This window comes from Vicugna pacos, chromosome 11, assembly GCF_048564905.1.
Source record: "Vicugna pacos chromosome 11, VicPac4, whole genome shotgun sequence".
In the NCBI taxonomy this organism is placed as follows: domain Eukaryota; kingdom Metazoa; phylum Chordata; class Mammalia; order Artiodactyla; family Camelidae; genus Vicugna; species Vicugna pacos.
The window spans coordinates 36,829,011-36,853,413 of NC_132997.1; the positions used below are offsets into that span (position 1 = coordinate 36,829,011).

Here is a 24,403-nt window from a genome sequence, read left to right on the forward strand (position 1 = left end):
GATGAGGTCAAGCCAACCAGGAAACTGTCAGAATGAATAGGGTGTGACCCAGCTGGCCATTCAGGGGCGCCTTCGCCTGCTAGCACTTGCTCCTTCATAGGAGTGCAGGCTCACAGAAGGGTCCTCACTCTGTCTGGGGTTATCTCTGTATTGGGTCCAGGAAGGCTTCCCAGCAGAAGGGCACCTGACCTTGCAACTGGCCAGACAAGTAGGGACCTGGAGAAGTGGGGCAAGGATGCTCTGATGGAGAGAGCATCACACACAAAGGTTGGGTGTGGCCGGACCTGCTCGCAGAACCAAGTAGGTTGTGAAATTTTCTGGTGGCATCAAAGGAGGAGCAGCTGATTGGTTTACTCATCACTCACCATCTGCAGCCTGGAGCTCTGATGGCAGGAGGTGGCTGGACTGGTCGGGGAACGTCCTCTTTAAAGAGAATTGAGAAAGCGCTTCCTTCCCAGTAGAGCAGAACAATGCAGAAGTGGGGTGAACTGGGAGAGGTGGCCAGCGTTGAGCTAGACCAGGGTACTCGGACCCTCACCCACCGTGTGTTTCTCCATCAGATGCGATCGGGTCAGGGCAGCTCTTTGAAGAGGCTTCCTTCTCCCTGGGGTCTGGATTTGCAGTGTTCAGTGAAAAGCGGGGAGAGAGAGGTCAGCCGCATTGCAGAGGCTTGACCTGGCCATTTTGGGGGGTCAGAGGAGAGTGCCCAGGGGAGAGGAAGAGGCTGAACAAAGAAACAGGGAACAGGATAGGAGGAAGGACTGCGTGACGTGGTGTGGATGGCCCTGGGATCCGGTTGGAATTCGGGTCAAAACAGGGAGAGGCTGAGCGGAGAACCCAGGACATCCTTGCTGTTGTACGTCTGGCTTGTAGGGAAACGGGGGTGGCTGTTAACATGAAAACTGCACCAGAAGGGGTGGGGGTGGCAGAGATGAGTCCAGTTTGGGGGCACATTGAAATTGAGGGCCCGATGCAGCCTCTGGTGGCAAAGCGGGAGAGGGACATGCAGGCTCAGGGCTAAGTAGAGGGGCCTCAGGGACCATTGAGAGCCATGCAAGGGACAGGGGAGAGGGAGTCGAGGTTCAGACAGAGGCTTTGTTGGGGGGCTCAGGGAGAGGAGTGTGGCCTGAGGGCAGTGACGCCTCCCATGCTCCGCTCCTGGCCCTCCAGACCGACCACCCACTGCTTGTTTGAGGTCAGATGAAATGACGTATATGGCAGCTCCTTGAAAGAGCTGGCGGTGAAGACAAGGGAAGAGCAGGACCCTGAGATGTAGAGCAGGAGGCTGGAGAGAAAAGATGGGCTGATGATGGATGGGGTGGAGTTCCTGTGGAGGAAGAGGGAGGTGGGTGGGACCCTCGGAGGCTGTGAGGGAGCGAGAGATGGGAGATGAAGGCACAAAGAGGAGGGAGCCTGGGGGGAGCTCATTCTCATGACTTTGGAAGCCCAAGCCATGAGTTTTGTGTGGGAAGAAGCCCCCATGTCCTCTTGCTGCCACCCCAGCTCAGACGCAGGTTGGCTCCACGTCACCAAAGCACTCGTAGAAGACAGGATTCTCCCCGCTTGACTTTACAAATTCTGCCCAAACCCTCGGATCTTCTTGGAAATTTTTAAACTCATTTCCTCCTTATTGTAACTGATGCCTGTAATGTCTGTATTTCCATGCTATTTATCTCTGTTGAATTCTGCTCTAAAATCAGAGGTGGGTCCAATGGGAAGATAAGATTTCCTGGGGAAAATGTAGGGGGCAATCATTCCCACCTGAAAGTTAGGCAAACCTGGACATTTTTTAAAATTATATTTGCTAAAGTAGCAGTTTTTTGTTCAAAAGGGGTCATAAAATACAGACGTTAATTTAACAAATCCTAAAGTAATATTTCCTTTAAAGGGTGTTTCTTTTATTGCCAAATTCATTTGGAAAACATTGCAGCCTCTCCAGCAGTGGTCCTCAGATTATAGCTTGCATCAGAATCCCCTAGATGGCCTGTTAAAATCCAGACTTGTGAACCCACCCCCAGAGTTTCTGATTCAGGGTTGGGGGTCTGAAGTGGCGCCTGAGAATCTGCATTTCTAATAAGGTCCTGGGGGTGTGGGGGTGCTGGTGCCGTCAGTCCATGGACCATACTCAGAGTAGCCAGGTGATACTTTGCTTTCCTGGGGAAAAAAAATCTACTAATCTATTAAAATTCTAGCAACAGGTATCCACTCATCTCTGAGTACCCTTCGGAAGCAAGAGGTCGCCTTAGGTAGAGCCTGGTCACCTGCGGTTGTTTCAGACTCTGGCTGCGCCATCTTGGGAGAGTTATTTAAATTTTCTGACCCAGTTTCTTCTTTAAAAATGAGGCTGTTGCTGCCTCACTGCTAGAATTGTTATGAGATTTAAATGAACTAACGTAGGCAGTGCACACCGTGGGTGAGTGCCCTCTAGTAACTCCGAGCTGGGTGCTTGAGAGGACTTTCTTCTCATTCCTGAACCCGAGGAAGGAGACCAGCCAGGGAGTTGCCTTCTCAGGCTCAGTCACAGCCTGTTTGTTGGCTCTTCGGGGTGTCCTACCCGCCGCCACCCACCCCCACCCCAGGAATCGGCCCAGAGGAGGCTACCTGCTGCTCATCCTTTGACAAATGCTTATTGAACTCCCAGGAGGTAGGAGCCTAAGATGAATCGGAAGTGGTCCCTTGGTCCCATCTCCAAGAAGTTCACGCCTAGGGGGTACTGAGCTATGGACACTTCATTATATTAGAATTTGGGAGATATTCCTTGGGAAAGGAGCACTGGGAAAACTTGAGGCAGGGAGGAAGCTCTGAGAAGACAGCATCAGAAAAAAAGCTTTCTAAGAGAGAAGCCCAACTTGGGTCTTGAAGGATGCATAGGAGTTCACCATGCTGAGTGGAGGGGATGGCATTCAGGGCAGTGAGAATGCTGTGATACACAAGGACCAGAGTGGGGACCCGTGTAGGGAAGTGGGGCTGAGGCTGCCAATGCAGGGGACTGGGCAAGGATCCCAGCCTTTTCTGGGGAGGGGTGGGGGTGCAGGACCATGGGGTTTGAAGCAGGGATGAGGCCCAAGGGGCTTGGCATTTTAGGGTCAAGGAGAAAGGGGTTGTTTGTCAGATGCTTCAGAGAGATCAGGGGAGTTTAGAGCTGACCCTTTGAACGCAGCCACTAGGATGTCACCAGTGCCCTAGCACTTAATGGGGGCAGAGAGGAAAGGAACTAAACAGGAACCAGTAGGTAAAGATTCTTTGGTGAATTGAGTGTGAAGGAGGAAAGAGAAGTGAATTAGACAGAAGGACCCCGGGAAGGAGAGGACAAAGTGCTGTGGGGTGGCCTGGATTATGAACTTGTCCACTGGTGCCCCCAGAACACCACGGCCCAAGGCCACAGACTTCAGTAGGAATAGTAAGTGATCATTCACTGGTATCTGTTGAACTCATCTAATGTACTGATGCTTTATATATCATGTCAGTCCTGTGAGACAGGGGCAATCACTGTGCCCATTTTGTGGATGAAGAAACCGAGGCACAGAAGGTTAGGGATTTGCGTAAGCCCATGAGGCTGGGAAGAGACGGGGCTGGGATCTGAGGCCAGGCCCTTACTACTCTGTGCTGACCTGCATCCATCTCAGCTGCCCTCTGGCCTTCGCCTGGGCCTGCGTGTGGACTCCCAGATCCATCCAAGATTCTTGGGTCCAGACCCCAGCATAGGAGCTGGGGGCTCTGACACCTCTGGTCCAGCCCCCTAGTGATCTGATGGGGAAACGACACCCACTCGGCACCTAGCAGCCTTTATACACAGAAGCTCCCTGATAGGGAAAGCCCAGATCCAGGGCCTGGCCTGCGTCCCTCCAGGTGCCACTCTGCCCTTAGCTACACCCAGGCTGCCTGTGGGATGCTGACACTCGGGGCTGAGGTCACCAGAGGCTTTCGCCCTTGAACTCTGCCCCCGGGCAGCTCAGTTTCCGCGCCGCTTCTGGGTAACTCTGGTGAGTTCCTCCAAGCCGCGTGCTCTGCCTGGACCGAGGCTGCCCCTGCTCAGTAAGCTTTGCCCCCACCCCAGAGAGCAGAACCATGACATGGGAAATGGAGGAGCTGTTAGAAGAAGGGAAGGGGCCGGGGAGGCAGAGGAAGCGGGAGCTCCTGCTTCTGCCAGCACAGGACCCAGCCGGGGCCCGGCCCAGGCCGGCAGCTCAGTGTGGGCTTCTGCCTGGCTGTGTCTACCTGGTTCTGTTTTTACCTGGCCGTGCCTTTACCTGGCCGTGTTGTTTCCTGGCTGTGTGACCTCAAACGAGCCAGGCGCCTTCTCTGGCCGCAGGTTCCTCTCTGGGTGATAACAGATCTTTGAAAGTCCCTAGTGTTCCACTCATATCTCTAAATATGTAGCAATGTTTTGCCTCTAGATGACTTGCAAATATTTTCCTCCTAACACCACTTCTTCCTGGATCTGTGGCTTCCTCTGAGGACAGCCACACTCCACCCCGCTTCCAGTGCCAGACTCTGTTTTGAGGTCAGAGAAACCCATCTGGGGAGATGGTGACCCACGTGGGGCTGTGACTCACTCCCAGTTCCCCACAAGAAGCCCCGGGGTCCAGGCCCTCTTTCCTGAGCATCACCCAGTGCCGGGCCTTCCTCAGGGCCATGACGATTGTACAGGCCTGGGAAGGCCTCTCCTCTCCCAGGAGTAAGTCCTTTTCCATCCCCAGACACTAGAGGTCACAGTGAGGTTTACTCCTCCGCCTTAACAAGGGTTTCTGTCCCAGGACACTCGGCTAACAAGGGAGGTGGAGGGGTGGTGGAGGAGGGCTGGGATGCTGGGTGGATGGTTAGCAGGGGGCATCCTGGTCCACAGCCTGCAAGCAGTAGTGAAGCCGCGAGAAGCATGTGTATCAAGCAAGCATGTGTGTAAAAGCTCTTCCTTTCCCTGAGGGGCTGGGATAAAAGTGATGACGGTAACGCCACAGCCAGGACGACACTGAGCACCTACTGTGTGCGGCCCCTACGGCCCAGGCTGTGCTCCGGCACCTTCCAGGCTTTACAGCATCTCAGTAACCTGTTGGCAGCTGGTTCCTCCAACGCACAAGAGGTCCCCTGCCTTGTGGCCCCAGCAACCTCCCTTCCAGCAGTGTGGGCTCCCAGGGGTCCGAGCACAGCCAGTACAAAGGAGAGAAGCATGTGCTAAACTGAGGCAGGACTGGAAGAGGGGTCTTCGGGCAGGCGTGTCATTTTCTGCCTCAGGTGACTTTCCCGTCTCCTGCTGTCTGCTGAGTTCCTGCCTGGGGTCACTCGGACTTGCTGCCCTCATGCGTGCTCACAGGTGGCTCCCTTGGGATGCTGGACAGAGCCCCCCCTGTCCCCATCAGCCAGGCTGACTCCAGACAAAACACCCGAACCTTAGTCCTTTGACTCTGCTGAGCCAGGGAAGGTGTGAGGAGGCTTCGGGGCTCCCAGACCTTCCCGTGACAATGCTCAGACCTCCGCCAGCCTGCTGTCCCAGGAGTCACTGCAAGGAGGGCACGGGGCCCTCAGTATTAGGGCTGCTTCCTCGGGAAGCACCCTTGGAAGGTGGGTGGGCAGGGGGGGCATCCCACTGGAGGAGCCAGGCCCCAACCACCCTTCTCAGTCATTGGCGATGCTGCCTGAGTCTTCCAGTGTGCGGAGGCCTGGGCCTTGTGGAGCCCTGCAGACCTGCCTTTGCCCTCCTGGTGCTCTGGTAGCGGACAGGGATTCATGTAAATGTGTTTGTATTTAATCTGCCATCAGCACTGCAGAGGTGACATCCCAGGGCCCAGCCTGGTCAGGGAAAGGGGTGGCTTTGTGAGATGAAAGGGGGAGTGGGGCTCACTAGCAAGCCCTCCAGAGGCACTCACCCCGTATGCTCAGGAGGAGAAGAAAGAGGGGCCCAGAGGGGCCCTGATGGAGGGACGTACAAGTCGGGACATACAAGAGACAGAGGCGGTGGGAGGCCTGAACCCTGGAGGAGTGGGCAGTAGCCATGATGTGGGGAGCAACCAGTAGACCTCTCGCCACTCAGCTGTGTGTGTGCCAGAGAGGGAAACTGAGGCAGAGGCCGTCCTGGGAAGCACTGGCCGGGATTCCCACACCTCTGTCCTGTGCCTTGCTTGGGTTATGGAGGGAAGCCTGGCAAGCCTCCCCCTCTTCTCCACCTTTTCCAGACCCATCCCACACTTGCCTCCTCCTGGAAGCCCCCGGGGTTGCTCAGGCCACTCAGATCTCACGCCTTATTGCCCTTTGCCCACATTTTGAATTTACCAAGTTCCTGTCGTGGGTTATTTTGCTTTCCTGTGTAATGAGTGGCACCTGTGTCCTCCTCAGCCCCAGGTATAGAGCCAGGATCAGGCAGAAAGTAAATGAGGGTCAGACGCCAGTGAATGGCTCATCCCCCCAAATCCAGCAGACCCCAGAGGGCAGCTGCCTAGGAGAGACAGCGCTCTATCCCTGGAAACTTGCACCGAGTGGCGGCAGCAAAAGTTTGAAGGCTGAATGAGTGAATGAATGAATGAATGAAGGCATGGACCAGAGCAGGCCTGAATGGGAGCAGAGCACTTCAGACTGCTGTCGAGGGCAGGCGGCTGGTCCTGGCCTTAGGGGAGGTGCAGGAGGAAGAGCATGGGTGTAGGGGCCAGTTTCCATCCTGGTTTCACAAGACCAGTCAGCTGCCCCCTTGGAGCTGCCCTGGGTCCAGTCTCTGCTGCCCTGGGGGTGTCTAGATGCCCCATGAGAGCGGGGCACATGAAGGGGCTTGGCAGGGGGAGGCGAGGCCAGAGCGGGTGCCTGAGGGACTGGCATGTCTCGGTCCGTAGGATGGAGAACCTGTTTATCAACCGCTTCATGCACATGTTCCAGTCCTCCTGGAACGACTTCGCCGACTTTGAGAAGATCTTCGTCAAGATCAGCAACACTATTTCCGGTGAGTGTGCCTGTGGGGGCTCTCGTGGTGCTGGGGACAGGAAAGGGCTGCACCACCTGCTCCAGCGCAGGGCCTCCCCGTCTCTCAGGCTGGCCCCGCCAGCACCCGCGCTGCGCGCTCCACTGGCCGTCACCCTCAAAGCCAGAGCTTTCCCTTCATTGGCCGTTCAAGGCTGAGCACCCTCAGCCTCATTTCACCATTGAAAGTCTCAAAAGTATCAGAACTTCTTCTTTACAAATTAGACATTTATGATGCTTCTAAACAGAAGAAAGGCAAAAGTTAGCTTGTTTTTTGAGCATTTGCATGAAAGCAACAATGGGTTCCTTTGGACTAGGATATGTTTGGTAGGGCAGGGATGTCGTAATTGCCACGGATGGCATGGGAAGAACCAAACAGCAACAGAAAGATGAAGAGACAGTAAGGAAACAAGCATGGGAGTCTTTGCAAACTCCTCGCCCCTCATCCTGGGCCCCTGTTTCCTGAGCACAAGGACCTGGGTTCTTTTTTTTTTTTTTTTCCCTACAGGCACAGTGTTGTACAGCAGATCTCTAGAACTTACTCCTGCTGCTTCACCAAAACTTCATGCTCATGGATTAGTAACTCTTCACTCTCCCTCCCCCCAGCCTCTAGCAACCACCATGCTCTGCTGCTCTTTGATTCTATAAGTTTGACTAATTTAGATTCTACATCTAAGTGGATTCATGCAGTATTTGTCCTTCTGTGACTGAAGGACACAGATGCTTATTTCACTTACAATCAGATCCCCCAGCTTCATCCATGTTGTCACTTACTGCATAACTGCCTTCTTTTTCAAGGCTGTATAGTATTCCATCGTATGTATGCACCACATTGCCTTTCTTCATCCCTCTGTAGATGAGTATGAAGTAGTTTCCACATCTTGGCTGTTACAAATTGTTCTGCAGTGAACACAGGAGTGCAGATATCTCTTCAAGACCCTGATTTCAATTCTTTGGGGTAAATATCCAAGGGGATTGCTGGATCATGTGGTAGGCTCTATTTTTAACTTTTTGAGGAACCTCCACACGGTTTTGCCTAGTGGCTGCACATCTTGCATTCCCCCCAACAGAGCACAAGGGCTGCAACTTCCCCACAGCCTCACCAGTATTTGTTGTCTTTTTTTTTTAATAATAATAATAGCATCCTGACAGGTGTGAGGTGGCATCTCATTGTGGTTTTGACTTGCATTTCCCCATTGATGAGTGATGATGAGCAGTTTTTCACCTACCTGCTGGCCATTTGTATGTCTTCTTCAGAGACATGTCTGTTCAAATCCTTTGCTCATCGTTCAGTTGGGTTATTGGTGTTTTTGTTACTGAGTTGTAGGAGTTCCTTTTATGTTTTGGAGGTTAACCCTTTATCAGATAGATGGTTTGCAAATGTTCTCTCCTATTCATTAGGTTGCCTTCTCACTCTGTTGATTGTTTCCTTTGCTGTCCAGAAACTTTTACTAGTTTGATGCAATGCCATCTGTTTCTCCTACTTGAGAAGTAATTGTATTTTTGTTTTTATACTTGAGAAAGGGGTACCCTGGGAACCTTCTGAGCTACTAAGGGCCAGCTCAGGGAGGATGGGGTGGTGACCTAGTGGTCAAGCAGTTGGGCGTGGTGGGCCATCCAGTGAGTGCCTGGAAGAGGGACCCACAAGGACTCTGGCCCTCGGCTGGTGTCAGGAGGGCCTCCATGCGGCTCGAACCCCGCTGAGCTGCTGTCCTGCCCCCCACAGAGCGGGTCATGAACCACTGGCAGGAAGACGTCATGTTTGGCTACCAGTTCCTGAATGGCTGCAACCCCGTGTTGATCCAGCGCTGCAGGAAGCTGCCTGAGAAGCTGCCGGTGACCACAGAGATGGTGGAGTGCAGCCTGGAGCGGCAGCTCACCCTGGAGCAGGAGGTCGAGGTAGGACCTGGTTGGCTGGAGACGGTGGCCTGGGCGGGAGGCCCAGCTCCGATGGCCGAGTCACACTCTGTCTGGCAGAAGCCACCTTCTGCTGGCTGGTGCTCGCCAGCTCCCCAGGCAGCCATCTCCAGGCTCAGCTGTCTGGCTTGTGGCACAATCGGCTGCCCTCTCCTATTCTGTGGGTCATCTTTTCACTCTGTTGTTTGTTTCCTTTGCTGTGCAGGAACATTTTGATGAAACAGTTTGATGTAGTCCCGTTTGTTTATTTTCACCGTTGTTGTCCTGTGCTTTTGGGGTCATATCCAAGGTGAACTGAGCAAGCAAGATGGGAAATGGAAACAGCAGAAGGTCACAAAGACCTCTGGGGGCAGGTGGCAGGGGGCCCGGTCATCCTGGCTCTAGTGGGAAGGAGACGACTGACAGGAGACTAAGAGACATTCCCAGGGCCTCTGGCCCCGCAGCATGGAAGGTGCCTGACATCTTCCCACCAGAGGAGGCGGTGTGAACCCTTTCTGTCTCAAGACAAGGTTAGTTCTAGAACTGACCCTGCCCATGAGGGCAGGAGAAGGCTGGGGATGGCTGAGGGCAGATACAGGTGACCGACACTTCTAGTTAGAAAATCCAAAGTGCCATCAGTTTTCTCCCTTTTTTTTTGTTCTGATGTAAGACTTGCTTCTCCAATTTCTTCATCTTTGCCGGGTGGGTAACAATTGATGGTCGTGTGTGGAAAGCACCTCTCACGATGCCTGGCCCACAACCGGCCCCTAGTTAGAGGGAGCTCTTTTAATTATGCTGTTGCTATTGAAAATAACCTGAGCATCATGGAGAAATATCACACTCAATTGCTTCACCGACGTGGGACAAGACAGTTTCCATAAATGCTCAGGGAAAGGAAGAGGCCACTTCACCGAGGGCAGCAGCGCTCTCCTCTGTAGAGTTAATTGCTGGATGTAGTAACATGGATTCAGCGCTCCTGGTTTCAGGCTTCAAATCAGAGATTCATAAACCTTAAAGGCCAGGGAATCCTAGAAGTGGAAGGGACTGAGCAACTGTGCAGCCAGCCACCCTGACAGGGGGGCGGCCTCCACTCAGGACTCCTTGTCACCACAATGGTCATCTTTCCATTGAGTGATGGTCTTGATGGTTTTGGTGGTGAAGCAATAATGCAGGAGCCACCACTGACTGGAGTGGTACGTACACAACCCCATCCCTTACGTGTACATCACTCCTCCTACAGAACAGCTCTTAATTCCCACGGTCATTCATGCTCTCTTTCTTTGGCAGCATCTTACGATTTTGTGGCCTATGAAAACTACTTTTTTAAAAAAAATCTTTACCCAGGCAATTATTTTTCTGCAACATAAATAGAGAAATCCTACCCCTATTGTTGGTTTTGATTCATTGTCACAAGTCTTCAAGAGTGTTTTAGTTCTTAGACTTTATATTAGGAGTTTGTGGTTTCAAGTCACAATAATCAGCTCTGTCTAAGAAATGCATTGGTTGAGGCAACAGCAAGAAGCCGAGGGAACTAGCTCAGGCATAGCTGGGCCCAAGGTTCAGATGATCCATTGGCATCGTTCCTCCGTGTCTCAGTTCTCTGCCTCTGTTGGATGTTTTCTTAGGAGGATGTCCTTTATGTGGACATAGAGATGACCGCTGACAGCTTCAGACCTACCTCTCACCATTTGAGCAAACACTGCCCACTCCCAGAAAGAAAGTCTGTATTTCCCAACAGTTCCAGCAAGCGTCCTGGGCCCAGCTTGAGCTGTGAGATAATTCCCTGAACCGATCACCATGGCCAGGAGAATGGAGCATGCTGACCAGGAGAGGGCAGGGATACCAGACAAGCAAGACCACCGACATCTTCTACGGAATCCTGGAATATCAGAACTGAGAGATGGGGCTGGCCCTCTCACTTTCCAGAAGGATAAAACTGAGGTCCATAGAGAGGAGGTAGCCTGGAATAACAGAAATACCCCATAGGCAGGAGCAAGGCCCAGGCCTGGGTTCCCAGGGTATCCCTTGGGCCTGTCATTCATCACATTAACTAATCTAGGTCCTCTCAAGATGAGATGGGCAGCCATCCCTTCTGCACAGTGGTCACTGATGGCTACTTCTGCTCCCAAAGTCCAGTTGTCCAGCCCATCACAGAAGCACAACCAGCCCTGTGACCCACCAGCCCGGAGCCTCCACCTTCTTGTCAAGGTGTCCAAAGGGGCCCTGTCACCCACTTTCCTGGGACCAGCCTCTCCCCACCCTCCCTCTGCGCTGCACGCATCTCAGGCAGAACGCTCAGAGTTCATCACTGGGGTCGGACAACGCCAGGGTCCTCCGCATCTGAAAAGGAGGAAGATGGTGGCCAGGATTTCAGCTTCTCTCGTGTCTTTGGGCCTCTTAAGATCTCTTGAAGCACATGCGCATTGGCCACAGCACGCCCTCTGTTGGCGGAATAGTGGACACGCGACTCACTGGTGCACGTGTTGACCGGTTTCTAGCATATTGTAGACCCTGGCCCTCTTCCCCAGCCAGACCTCAACCCCTGCCTCCATTATTCGCTTTAGAATAATAAGGCTTTAGAAGAAGAGGAGCCTGTCCTCTCCTGAGCTCTTCAGGTTCCGGCCTGAGCAGGCCCCCGCCCTGTGAAAGGAGCCCTCGCCGCGCTGAGGTCAGGCTCCCTCTGGGGCACTCAGGTGTCATCTTTGAAGGACCACTTTCTGCCTTCCTCAAATCCCAGGTGCAGCCACTTGGTACTGAAGTATAACAACTATCGAAAAGGGCCTGAATCAGGAGTGGTAGCAAGCTCAATGAATTCGCACCAGGTGCCCCTTCTGTGCCGCCAGCTTCAGACCAGGACACAGCACGCCCCACCCCCTAGACACCTCCAATCCCTGCAGACTCCCCCTGCCCTTTTAAACCTCCTCACCTCTGAAGACCCACCTCCTAAAACCTCCCCTCCGCCCTGAAGACCCCCTTGCAACCCTGTGGATGCCTGCCCCGCAGACCCCCCTGCAGAACCTCCCACCCCTCCAGACCTGCCCCCTTTCCGTCTCTCCTCCCAAGGGTGACTCTTGTCCTGACTGACGCTGGAGTTTGCCCAGCTTTGAACTCTGTGTAAAGGGAGTCCCTGCAGCATCACTGTTTGGTATTTGAGTTCTCGTATCTATTTCATCCAAATTCTGTCTGCTTTCTTCTTAAACTGTCACTCTGGGTGGCTTTTCAGCATCTTTCGTGAGGTTCAGGGAGGCTTCAGGTACCACAGATACAGAAGTGTCCACTGCCATTCCTTCACCATACCTAAAACCCACCACAACCTGGGGAAACCCTTGATACAAATCAGCTTGAGTTGGAGAACAAAGGACTGTAAGTTCTTTTTTTTAATTATTATTGAAGTATAGTCAGTTACAATGTGTCAGTTTCTGGTGTACAGCACAATGTTTCAGTCATACACATATGTGCACACAATTATTTTCATATTCTTTTTCTATATAGGTTACTATAAGATATTGAATATAGTTCCCTGTGCTATACAGAAGAAAATTTTTTATCTTTTATATATAGTAGTTAATATTTGCAAACCTCAAACTCCCAATTTTTCCCGTCCCACCTCCTTCCCCACAGTCACCATAAGAACTATAAGTTCTGAACGCCCCTGAGTTGCCAGGTCTCCAGAGCCACCTCTCCCTCCCTCTGGGCTGGATTCTTGGGTCCATCTCTGGCTGAAACTGACTGGACATACTTCTTGCTTCCTGCAGCAAGGGAACATTTTCATCGTGGATTTTGAGCTTCTGGACGGCATCGATGCCAACAAAACAGACCCGTGCACTCTGCAGTTCCTGGCCGCACCCATCTGCTTGCTGTACAAGAATCTGGCCAACAAGATCGTCCCCATTGCCATCCAGGTAGGCTGCCTGGCCCTGTTTTCTTCCAGGAGGAGGAGGCAGCTCTGCCTCGAGTCTCCTAAGGAGGGTGCTGAAGACTGCGAGGGTGCCGCCATGTGAACAAGAAAAGCAAGGCTTCCTGCCAGCTGGTGGGAGGGCTGACCACAGTGGGCAGAAAGAGCTCCACTCCCTGGGACACACAGGAGAACTTCCTGGCTCTGCGAAGGACCTCCCCTGGGATAGCCTGCTGGGCTCCCCACCCCAGCATCCTGACCAGTCCCGAATCAAAATAGCAGCAGGGGCCAGGCAGGTGTGGCTGTGAGATGAGCTGGAGGCTGGGAGTCAGGAACTGTGCCAGTCCTGGGATGCTATCTTCAAGTGCCCCCAGGTTCTTGTTTCTACCAAGGACAGTGGCACCAGGCCACTGCGACACTGTGGGAGCTGCTGTGCGGACACCCCAGCCAGGGCCAGGGGTAGGTCCATGAAGCGGGAGGCTGCACAGAGGCCCCCAAGGGGAAGGCAGACAAGCACACAGCAAGCAGTGCTCAGAGTCAGCCATGACCCTGGCATTGGGTCCTGTGGGCGTAGTAGCAGCTGACTTTGCCAGGCGTTCGCCACATCCCAAGGGTTTGCCTGCACAGTCCACAATCCCTTATCCTCTATTCTGAGATTTAAAATATTCTAAAACTGTTAGATTTTTCCAAAATTTGCAGCAAATTCATTGGTAGCAAAGCTTGTTCTAGGCTTGTACGAGAGACTGTTTAAGAGGCTTTCTCCCACTCAATGTGAAATGCATGCATTTCGCTGCAGAAATACTAATGTGTTTGAGTGTAAAATATTGTGTTGCCCAGACCCAGGGCAGGGGAGAGAGGTGTCGCATAATGAAGTGTGCACACTGCTAATATCCTAAAAATTCTGGATTCTGAAACATTTGGCCATCAGGGTTTCAGACCAGGACCTCCCTTTATTCATGTAATCATCGCTACAAGTCTCTGAGGTAGATGGGGACCAGATCACGGAGTTTGGGGGCTTTATTTTCTGGCGTTAAGAGGTCACCGAGTGTTTTTAAAGATGGGATGGACATGACATGATTTGCATGGCCCCAGTGTAGAGTTGAAACTGGAGGGAAAGACAAGCCAGTGTCTACTAAGGGGGCACCTGGCGGCAGGTCTGGCCTTGAGGAACAGTGACCTGGGGCAGTGCTTCACGAGGGCCCTGGAGCCCGTCAGCTGGACGAGCTGACTGAGGGTGAGACGGGAATTTAGGAGCTCTAAGACAGGGCCTGGGGAACAACAGAATTTCAGGGATGAGCAGAGGAAGGGAAAGTGTGGGAGACCAGAAGGCTGCAGCAGAGAAGCGTGGGACCAGGAGGGAGGAATGGGGATGGGGAGCAGATGGGAGACCACACAGCACGTGCCTCATACATTGTCACTCACCCCTGTGATGCCATTTTATTTATTTCCCCGAATAACACCATGAGTGAACACTGTCCCCTTGGTACGGATGGTGAACGGAGCTCAGAAAGGCTAAGTTGTCCAGGGTCCCACAGGTAGCAAGTGTTCTGGCCCCTGGGTCTATGCTGCTAACCAGCCCTTTTTGAAGGCGAAGGGCCATGAGGATGCTCAGCTGGTCCCAAATCTTCTCTGAAAGAGAAGGGCACCATGTATCTGGCATGATGGGCGCGTCTGGCAACAGGCGATATGTTATAGCTTCTCTGGCAGCTGGGATGGGAAGTACGAACCCTGGGCCACTGCCCTCCTCCCTGATCCTCTCGTGAGTCAGAAGTTACTGTTGAAAAAGAGATTTGAATTTTCCCAGAGGTGCCTGAGAAGCCAGGCTCTCCTACGGGTACAGTCTGGAGCGAAATATTGCAATGCATTCTCTTTCTCCAATGTATCAGCTCAGCCAGGTCCCGGGAGATGAGAACCCCATTTTTCTCCCTTCGGATGCCAAGTATGACTGGCTTCTGGCCAAAATCTGGGTGCGTTCCAGTGACTTCCACGTCCACCAGACCATCACCCACCTTCTGTGCACACATCTGGTGTCTGAGGTTTTTGGCATCGCCATGTACCGCCAGCTGCCTGCTGTGCACCCTATTTTCAAGGTACTGAAAGCTACTACCTCACCTAGAGAGAGAGGGTATTGGATATTGGGGTGGGGGACAGGAGGGAGGGAGGGAGGAGGGGCACTGACACCCCCACAGATCTGTGTCTGGGAGGGGCCAGAAGAGACCCTTGAGAAATGCCGCAGAGGAAGGAAGCAGCTCCGAGGACACAGGCGTGGGCCTGACCAGGGATCAGGCTAGCCTAGCGGGAGGGGGCAGAGTCCAAGGAGGCAAATGAGTTCAGTGTGACCCTGTCTGATCCCACGTGGCAGCCCCCACTATCACAGCCCCTCTCTCTTTGCAAATCCTGGCTGCACTGACTGCGGGGCTGACGGCAGGCTCAGTATATCTCTGTGTCCCTCCATTCCTCCATCTGTGAAACAGAGATTGAATTAGCACACCTGCCCCAGAGGATTACTGTCAGGGTTATGAGAGTTAAATTCAGAGGGCTTCAGACAGTGCCAGGCCGCTCTATGTAAGTGTTGACTGTTGGCATTTTTTTTCATTATCATTATGGTTGAGCATCAGGGCTGCATCCTCCAGCAGCTGCTGAGCAATGAAGGTCACCACGGCAACCTTCACTCCCTCCCCAGGCCCTAGCATCGCGCCTCCCCAAGGGACTGAGGTGCAGGTGCCAAGGGTCCCTGGGGGCACCCGAGGAGGTGCAGACCTGGTCAGGAGGCCCTGGTTGGGCCTTCTCTGAGGTCTTCTCTGCCCCTTCCCCCAGCTCCTGGTGGCCCACGTGCGGTTCACCATCGCCATCAACACCAAGGCCCGGGAGCAGCTCATCTGCGAGTATGGCCTCTTTGACAAGGTGGGTGCCCCCTACCCGCCTCGGTGCCGGGAAGAGCCTGGCTTGGCAGGCACCCACTTCTCAGAACCTCCACGACCTCCACCTTGACCTGAGGTCCAGATTTCCCCTGGGGAGACCAGCCCTCTAGGGACCACGGGGGCGAAGGCCTGTGCAGGGCGGGAGGCCGAGAGCACTCAGAGTGAAGTCTCCCTGGCTCCCTGGCCGGGGTCTGCCCCTTCTGCCCAGCCACTGGACGAGCTCTCCTCCTCCCAGCACCCCCAGTTCTTCCTCTGCACCGGGGTCTCCCTGTCCTCTCCTCCTGCCCATCCCCTCCCCATCCTCTGACATGCGGGTGTATACCCTGCCTCCTGGCACTTGCTCCGCACCTCTGACACACTGGGGACCTGCATCCCCCTCCCACTGCTGCCCATCACTCAGCACAGCCTCCCACCCTCTGCCCTTCCAGGCCGTCAGCACTCCTGGCCCACTCTCCCCCTCAGCAGGGCCTCGGGTCCCCGTCACGTTCTCTCAGGCAGCATTCCACCTTGTTTTGACCCCGCTGAAGCCTTACTGAGCCTGGACCCTCCCTGCAGCCTTCACCCCAGGCTTCATCCCTTTCCCACCTCCTACTAGTGAGCCAGCCAGGCTATCACTAGGGTTGAGTCCCTGGGTGGAAAATGACAAAACCCAACTCAAACCAGCTGCAGCTGGAAAGGAGCTGTAGCATCTCCTAAACCTAGATGTTTTAGGGTGAGGGAGCCTCAGCTGGGAGCCCATGGGCAACGCTGGCCTGTGGCCTCCACCTCAGCACCCAGCACTAGACCCAGAGCCCCTAAGTGACCCCTGCCCACGGTGTGCCTCCTGGGGATAGCACAGGGGCCAGGGACTTGAGTAATGTACAAGCCCACTCTTTAAACTGTGTGGGTCTCATTGTCCCAGATGGACTCTGCAAGTTGGCACATCCCGTGGGAGGAGGGACAGGATGTCATCATGGTGAGCTCCAAGCTCATGTGCCCACACAAGGACCATCTTCCATCCAAACAGGAAGTACCAGGGAGCAACTCTGTTGGTCCTCCTGGGGTCAGACACCCACTGTGGACCAATGTCTGGCATCCCACCCCCAAGTCCTCTGAAGGTTCTATGCCCTGAGTGCTCAGCCACTGTGTGTGTGTGTGTGTGTGTGTGTGCGAGCACACGTGCACCTGCTCACAAAGCACATGTGTGTGCATCTCCGCAGCCGGGAGGGGGACCAGGACTCCTCCTTGGGCACCTCTCCAGCCCTCACCTAAGCACACGACTGGCCCTCAGAGAGTCATTTGGGTCCTGGGGACTGATATCTGCGCCTTGTGCCCAAAGGTCAGGTCACTGAGAGCAGTGCTCGGGCTCCAGGCAGCCTGTGCTCAGAACTAGGGCAGGTCCAAGGGCTGGTCTGGCCCGGGCCCCACCCTGCCAGCTCTCCCCACTGCCCACCCTCCTGCAGCTGCCCCCGTCTCTGCACACACCCCTGCACTTCAGCCCCTCACAGCGAATCCAGCAGAGGCTCCTCCCTGTAACCTCCTCCTTGGTTGGGCTGCCCTTGGCTTTCTCCAAGTTCAGTGTCCCTCCCACGCCACCTCACGGAACACGGGTTTGCCCCTTGCGTGCCTGGCCCGCCCACTGCCTTTCCATACTTCTTCATGCTGAGCTTTGGGCCTGGAAGGCTGGAGAGGGGGAGGCAGCCTCGGCTCACTGCGTTCTCGCCCCTCCCGCTCCAGGCCAACGCCACGGGGGGCGGTGGGCACGTGCAGATGGTGCAGAAGGCCATGCAGAACCTGACCTACAGCTCCCTGTGCTTCCCTGAGGCCATCAAGGCCCGGGGCATGGACAGCACGGAAGACATTCCCTACTACTTCTACCGGGACGACGGGCTTCTGGTGTGGGAGGCCATCAAGACGTGAGTGCAGGGCTGTGGGACCCGCCCTGCTCAGGAGCGGAGGTCCGGCAGGAGGAGCAGGCGCGGGCTCTGATGGACCCAGCCGGGTGCCCGGACAGCTGATCCAGTGGGCAGGGCCTGGCTCTGTGGTCAAGGGACTGATGGAGGAATGGGTGGGGCGGCAGGGTGTGTGACCTGAGTCTGGACATTAAGGAGTAGGTGACAGGGTCACCCACTCCTTGCTGGGCCTCTCCTCCTGAGCCAGGTTCACAGCCGAGGTGGTGGACATCTACTATGAGAGCGACCAGGTGGTGGAGGAGGACCTGGAGCTGCAGGACTTCGTGAATGACGTTTATATGTACGGCATGCGGGGCAGGAAGGCCTCAGGTAGGGCTGCCCCCAGCCCTCCTCTCATCCCACTCTTCTGCTCTTCCCTGCTCCTCTGATTTTCTTTGGGTAAAGCTGGCCTTTGGCCCCCCACTTCAGTACCCGCCGCTGGAGCCAGAGCCCCCTGGGGACCCATGCCCACCAGTGTGTCTCATGGGGACATGTCAGGGATTTTCTGTGGCTCCTGAGAGCCCAGGTTAGAAACAACAGGAACATGGGGCCCAGCAGCTGCCCCCTCCCAGAGTGCCTTGCCCAGGCCTGAGCCCTCGAGTACTGTGGGGGCACCCAGGGACCGGGTCCAGGTTGCAGGGTGGGTGTCTGCTAGTGGGGTGCCCTTCCCTGGGGTCAGGCTTCAGCCAGTCCATGGCTCTGCCTCAGGCTTCCCCAAGTCCATCAAGACCAAGAAGAAGCTGTCCGAGTACCTGACGGTGGTGATCTTCACAGCCTCAGCCCAACATGCGGCAGTGAACTTCGGCCAGGTGGGCGAGGGCAGGGCCTGGCTGCCTCACCTAGACTGCTTCTGGGGGTGCTCCAGGCGGGCCGCCCCTGGTCCTAGTCTTCCAGACAGATGGCAGGGGCGGAGGAAACCTGGGGAAGCCTCAGGGCCAGGAATCAGGTGTTCCCGGTGCCGACATGGCAGCTAAGCTCAGGGCACCAGCCTTGGAGAGGGGCTGCCCCGGCCCCACTGGAGTGGGAGGAGGGGCCCCAGGGGAGGAGGAGGGGTATGGGGTGAGGCACCCACGTGATTCGGTGGCCATCCCTGCAGTACGACTGGTGCTCCTGGATCCCCAACGCCCCGCCAACCATGCGGGCCCCACCACCCACCACCAAGGGCGTGGTCACCATTGAGCAGATCGTGGATACACTGCCGGACCGCGGCCGCTCCTGCTGGCATCTGGGAGCAGTGTGGGCGCTGAGCCAGTTTCAGGACAATGAGGTGAGGCCGGAAGCCTTTTCGCCCCCTTTGGTGGGACAGTCACTCTGGTTTAACCCATTCCTCAACATCAGGGTTTTGTGGTTTAGAGCTCAGGCTGGACCCCTGCTGACCAGGAATTTGATTTTCAAGGCTAGAGGGGCCCAGGAGTCCTCAGGCCCGAGCCTGGATGAAGCTCAGGGTGGCCTTGGCAGGAGAGCAGTGGGACAGTGCTCCACCGTGATGTTCACAGTTCAAGGGCACACCCAGCACCCCCGCCACTGACGAAGCTCTCTCATGTGGGTTGTCCCTGACACCCCAGAGGAGAGGGCTAAGGGTTTCCCGGGTCTCCTTCCAGACTCTCCCACGCAAGTACACCTTATTGAACCTAATCCCAAAGCTGGCTGTTGGTAGACACAACCCCTTGGCTCAGTGCTGCCCAGAACGACCAGAATGACCTGTGGTTCAACCAGCCCTGGACTTGTGGGCGTTTTGATGGATCTCAGTTGCTCTGGGGCTTTTGTTAGTGTGCTGGTCCCTCACTAACATCTCTGTATATGTGTCTTTGCTCCTGTGTACAATAGGACCAAGGAATACATTCCTTACGGAGGAATTTCTTGGTCAAAGAATGTTGAGGCTGAATTGCCCTCCACAGACTAAATCAAAATCCCATCAATAGCTCAGGATGTTTCTCCCACCCTTTCCAGCCCAATTTTTAACACTCTCATATTTTTTTTTTGAGATATACCTAGTTTTGTTTGTTTGGAGGGGGGCCTGCTTGGTTTGTTGTTTTTATTGCATTGCTCTTTATTGTTTTGGGATTTTTGGGGGGGAGAGGCAGAAGTAATTTGGTTTATTTGTATTTATTTTTGATGGAGGTACTGGGGATTGAACCCAGGACCTCATGCATGCTAAGCATGAGCTCTACCACTGCGCTATAACCTCCCGCCAAGATACACCTAGTTTTATTTTGCAGACATCTGTGTGAGTGTGCAAATACCCCACCCCCAGCAGATCCTGGCTGTAGCTGTCCTAGGCTGGAGGGAAGGCGGGAGTGCTGGGGAGGACAGGGCGGAGCAGGGCTCCACAGCCACATGCCCACCAGGACCACCAACAGCCCCCACATTCACCTGCACTGTTACCCATCCCATAGTCCCTCTGCAGTGGGGCAGTTTTTTTTCCCATTTACCTGCAAGGCCCCAGCCCAGCAGCATCCTCAGGGTGCCCTCAGCAGGTGGCAGAGGGTGGAGATGGAGAGATAAAGGATGGTCTCTGGGGGTGGGACAAGGTCTGTCAGTTTACGTTGCCTCATCCTGGGTTCACCTCTGTCCGTGTCTGGGTCCTCAGCTGTTTCTGGGCATGTACCCAGAGGAGCATTTCATCGAGAAGCCAGTGAAGGAGGCCATGGCCCGATTCCGTAAGAACCTGGACGCCATCGTCAGTGTGATCGCTGAGCGCAACAAGAAGAAGAAGCTGCCGTATTACTACTTGTCCCCGGACCGGATTCCCAACAGCGTGGCCATCTGAGTGGCTGGCTGAGCCCATCTCACGCAGGGATGGCCAGCTGCTCGCGGCTGCGCTCAGCACCCAGACTCCAGCCCGCCCAGGCGGCCGCACAGCAGGCCTTCGGATACCTGGGAATTCGGCCCAGGCCCCAGGCGGACTGGCTTCAAACCAAAGGCTCTCCAGGTTGGACCACGACATTGCTAAGCTTCAGTGCATTTTCCCGTTTGTTCCTGTCTTTCCATACTTCAATCAAAGTGTGTAAATGCTGCAGGGACCTTTCCTACACAGAGCAGGACTGTAGCTTCCTGCCCTGCACCCAGCTCCAGGCTCCCACAGCACACACCAAACAGCACAGCGGTGTGACTGATCGGAAGTGGTTCCTGTTGGAAACATGGGATGATTATCTTTTTGTTCTATTTATGCTTAGTCCAATTTCTTGCATACACTAGGTGCCCAAATAAATTCTTGTTGGATGAATTAAGAATGAATTGTCATAAAAATAAAGCAGTTCTACCCACTATATTCCAATCACCCTACACAGCTCACATCCCTGCTCTGCACAGAAAGGCCATAACCCTTGTGATTCCATCTAGGAAAAAGCCTCGCACCACGCCCAGTCTGGATAAAAGGTGCTTTTACCTCTTTTTCGGCCCAGAAAGCTCCTGCTCTTTCTTCAAAACACATCCCAAATGTCACCCCCTCTGGGGAGATATCCTTGATTGCTCGCAGCTCGTCTCTCCCCCAGGGCTTTGGCTAAACCTCTCTTGCCCTCCCGTGTGGGCTCTGCCTTGGAACTGGAGCCCCTGGAGGACAGGGAACCCACCTCACTCACTTCTGTGCCCTGGTGGTGGCCTCAGGCTGGCATAAGGCACCAGCTTGCTGCTCCGGCATCTTCCTCCTGGCCGGGCACCTCGCCGACAGATTCCAGTAATTGTCATGGGAGCTGGGGGCTGTTTTCTCCTCTGACAAAAGACCCAACATGACTTTTTAAAAAATGCATTTTCTTTCCTCAGGCCCAAGAAGCAGAGCCAGCCCTGAGCTTGGGGCTGGTGATCCACTGTGTCCTAAACACATTCCCAACCCACCGGCTCCAGCCCTTGGCTGCAGCATTGGGCCAGCAGGGTCTGCAGGGTTTCAGGAGGGTGTATACTGATGGGGGAGGCTGGCAGGTCCATACCCAGGTAAAAGTCTCCTACCAGGGCCAGCATGGGATGGGTGAGGTGAGTATGCACTCCTGGAACCACAAGTCCCTCTGAGGAAACTTGCCCATTGGGATGGGTACCAGCGTGACTGAGGTCCTGTCTTACTGCCCCAGACTTGTGAATGACCTTGGTGACATATGGTCATGGTAGATGCACTTACTCAGCTCCCTGTCCCTGCGAGGGCCAACATACCAACCTTTTTAGATGCCACCAGGCCATGTGAGTGAGGAGGAGGAAGCAGGAATGAAAAGAAGCAGGCAGGGGAGATGATGCGGGTCTGATGCCTGTGGAAAGGCTGGGCAGAAAGAGCTTCAGACTGCAGTGCACCTCTAAGAAAGTCTCACTCCAGCTGATGGAGAGTCCTTAAACAAAAGCTTCCCGTTACAGAAATCTTGCAACAGGCAGGGATGACAAAAATGGTCTTGGCATGAACGTCACAGCAAATCCAAAGCTGGGAGTCAGGGATGTCCTATGCAGCCGGATATCCAAGTAGCACAGATCTATTGCTGCCACAGGAGAGAGAAAGCACCAATTTTCCACATAAACTCTGGGCCAATCTCAGGCTGAGTCCTAAGCCACATAAGCTCAGGGCCAGCTTGAAACAGCTCAATTGAGGATAAAGCAAACTGAAATTTGATCTTTCAAACAGTTTTTGGTTTAAGTTTAACCAAGTTAACTGATTGCTTTAAAAAAAAAATCAACACTCTTCAGAGGAATACAACTCAGAATCTCTGCAAGTAACATTCACAACAGCCAGGACGTAATTCAAAATTACTCAATGTACAAAACATTAGGAAAATGGGACTTAGTCTCAAGGGAAAAGACAACCAACTAATCACAAGATGACCCAGATGCTGGAATTAGTAGACAATGATTTTAATGAAGATTTTATACCTGTGCTTAATGAGTTAAAGGAAGGATGCTACCAATTGATAAAAGGAAGGGAAACCTCAGCAGGGAACTATACGTGGAAGGAGGAGGAGGAAGGCCAGCAGCAGCACGAATCACCACCACCACTACCACCACCAAGTGAGAATTCTAGAAACAAAAAATATCTTTGAAAAAAAGAAAGGCTGAATAGTGGAACAGAGATGACAGAGCAAAGAGATACTGAACTTGAAGATAGACCAATAGAAATGATCCAATCTAAAGTACAGAGAGAAGTTCTTTTTTACATGAACAGGGCCTCAGAGACCTATGAGACGATACCAAAAGGTTTAGTATACATGTAATTGGAGTCCCAGGAGGAGAGGGGGGCTGAAAGAGAATGAAGCAGAACAAATATTTGAAAAAATGAAGGCCAGAAACTCCCCAAATTTTGGTGAAAGACATAAATTTATAGCTTCAAGAAGCTCAGTCAAATCCAGGCAGAATAAATACAAATAAAGCTATATTTCTAAGTCAAACTCCTCAAAACCAAAGCTAACGAGTTTAAGGATAGGGGTGCTGGGTATGCCAAGATAGCAGAGTAGAAAGACATTCTTAGCTCACCCTCTCCCACGAATACACCAAGAGAGACATTCATGGACCCACCCATTCGCTCAGAACACCTGCTGAACTTTGACAGACATTGCCTACTTCAAAAGACAAGATTCCTCATAAAACCTGGTAGGAGGAAAAAAGAAGAAAAAGGAAATTAGCGTAGGACCTGTCCTATGGGGAGGGAGCGGCAAAGGAGGAATAGCACTCTTACCCTGGGATGCCCCCCTCCAATGGAGAGGTCAGAGGGGTTGGAGGGGGAACCTCTGAGGCTTGAAGAAGCCCACAGCAGCCACTTGGACAACAGAACTGAGAGAAATTGGCACAAAGAGTTCTTGCAATCCTAGCCCTAGACATGAGCCAGCGGGGGTGGCCAGGACTGGTTGCCCGGGCCAGGTGGAGGGCTGGGGCTGACTGCAGGGGCAGCTTCAGGGGGCTGGAGTGTGCTGTGCACCGTGGCCAGGAGTGTCTACAGAACAGAGTAGGTGGGTCCTCTATAAATAAAGCAACAGTGCTGGTGCTCATTGAGGGGAGGGGTGCAATGCAGCTGGGCTGTAGCCTCTGCCTCAGCAGGCCCACGGCACCATTGCTGGCATGTTCTCATGTAAAGAGAGGTGGAGCTCAGTTATAGCAAAATATTCACAGGTAAAGGGCTCCCAGGCACAGGTGGGGCTGAAACCTGAATCTGTGCCCAGGGGATCTGCAACTTCATAGGCAGGACTGAGATTTATTTACAGCCCCAGGCAGAGGGGACCGATCTGCTCTGTGGGTGCCTTTGTGGACCCTCACCTCTAAGACAAACAAGCAAAGAGCAGAGTTCTCCCACACAGTGGTGTGAGTTGCAGGAGCAGCATTTTCAGAGGACCTGCACACCTCACGAGACATGGTGCTGGGGATGGTGCTCACCTGGTGGCACATCGTGGATCCAGGTGTGTCACTGCATGATCAGGACCCTAGTGCCTGATGTCGGCAGATCTGCACTGGTACCTCTGAGGACACAGGACCTGGGGGACACCAGAGCAGAGTACTGACATTCCCACAGCTGAAGCAAGGACAAGGGCAGTGTCAACAAAGAGTACTTGAAGCACTCTAACCCTGGCTACCACAGACCACTGGCTCAGAAATGGGTCTGGAAGCCTCCACTCCAGAAAAAAAGGGAATATACCTGGCCCCTGGCAGGGCTGTGACAACCACAGAACAAAAAAGAGGCCCCACTCAACAACCAGGGCAGGCCCTAATCACCACAACACCAGCCACATCCTCAATCAAAGGGGTAACAGCCAACACACACAGAAAAAAGAAGAGGCAACCATCCATACTAAGAAACAGACCTTGCAATAAAATTACTAGAGGCACACAGGAACAATTCCTCTTTAAATAATTAAAAA

At 53.8% G+C, this 24,403-nt stretch overlaps 1 protein-coding gene across 1 annotated transcript in view; it reads left to right on the forward strand.

The window, feature by feature from the left end:
• ALOX5 (arachidonate 5-lipoxygenase) overlaps positions 1-20,811 on the forward strand; it is a 49,556-nt gene extending 28,745 nt beyond the window's left edge. Inside the window, exons 5-14 of the mRNA XM_072971123.1 lie at positions 6,819-6,925; positions 8,669-8,841; positions 12,594-12,740; positions 14,620-14,823; positions 15,551-15,637; positions 17,371-17,549; positions 17,794-17,915; positions 18,294-18,394; positions 18,682-18,852; positions 20,176-20,811. Of these exons, the coding sequence (XP_072827224.1) occupies positions 6,819-6,925; positions 8,669-8,841; positions 12,594-12,740; positions 14,620-14,823; positions 15,551-15,637; positions 17,371-17,549; positions 17,794-17,915; positions 18,294-18,394; positions 18,682-18,852; positions 20,176-20,355 (1,471 nt within the window). The 3' untranslated portion in view covers positions 20,356-20,811. The remainder of the gene's footprint in view (positions 1-6,818; positions 6,926-8,668; positions 8,842-12,593; positions 12,741-14,619; positions 14,824-15,550; positions 15,638-17,370; positions 17,550-17,793; positions 17,916-18,293; positions 18,395-18,681; positions 18,853-20,175) is intronic.
• The last annotated feature ends 3,592 nt before the right edge of the window (positions 20,812-24,403 follow it).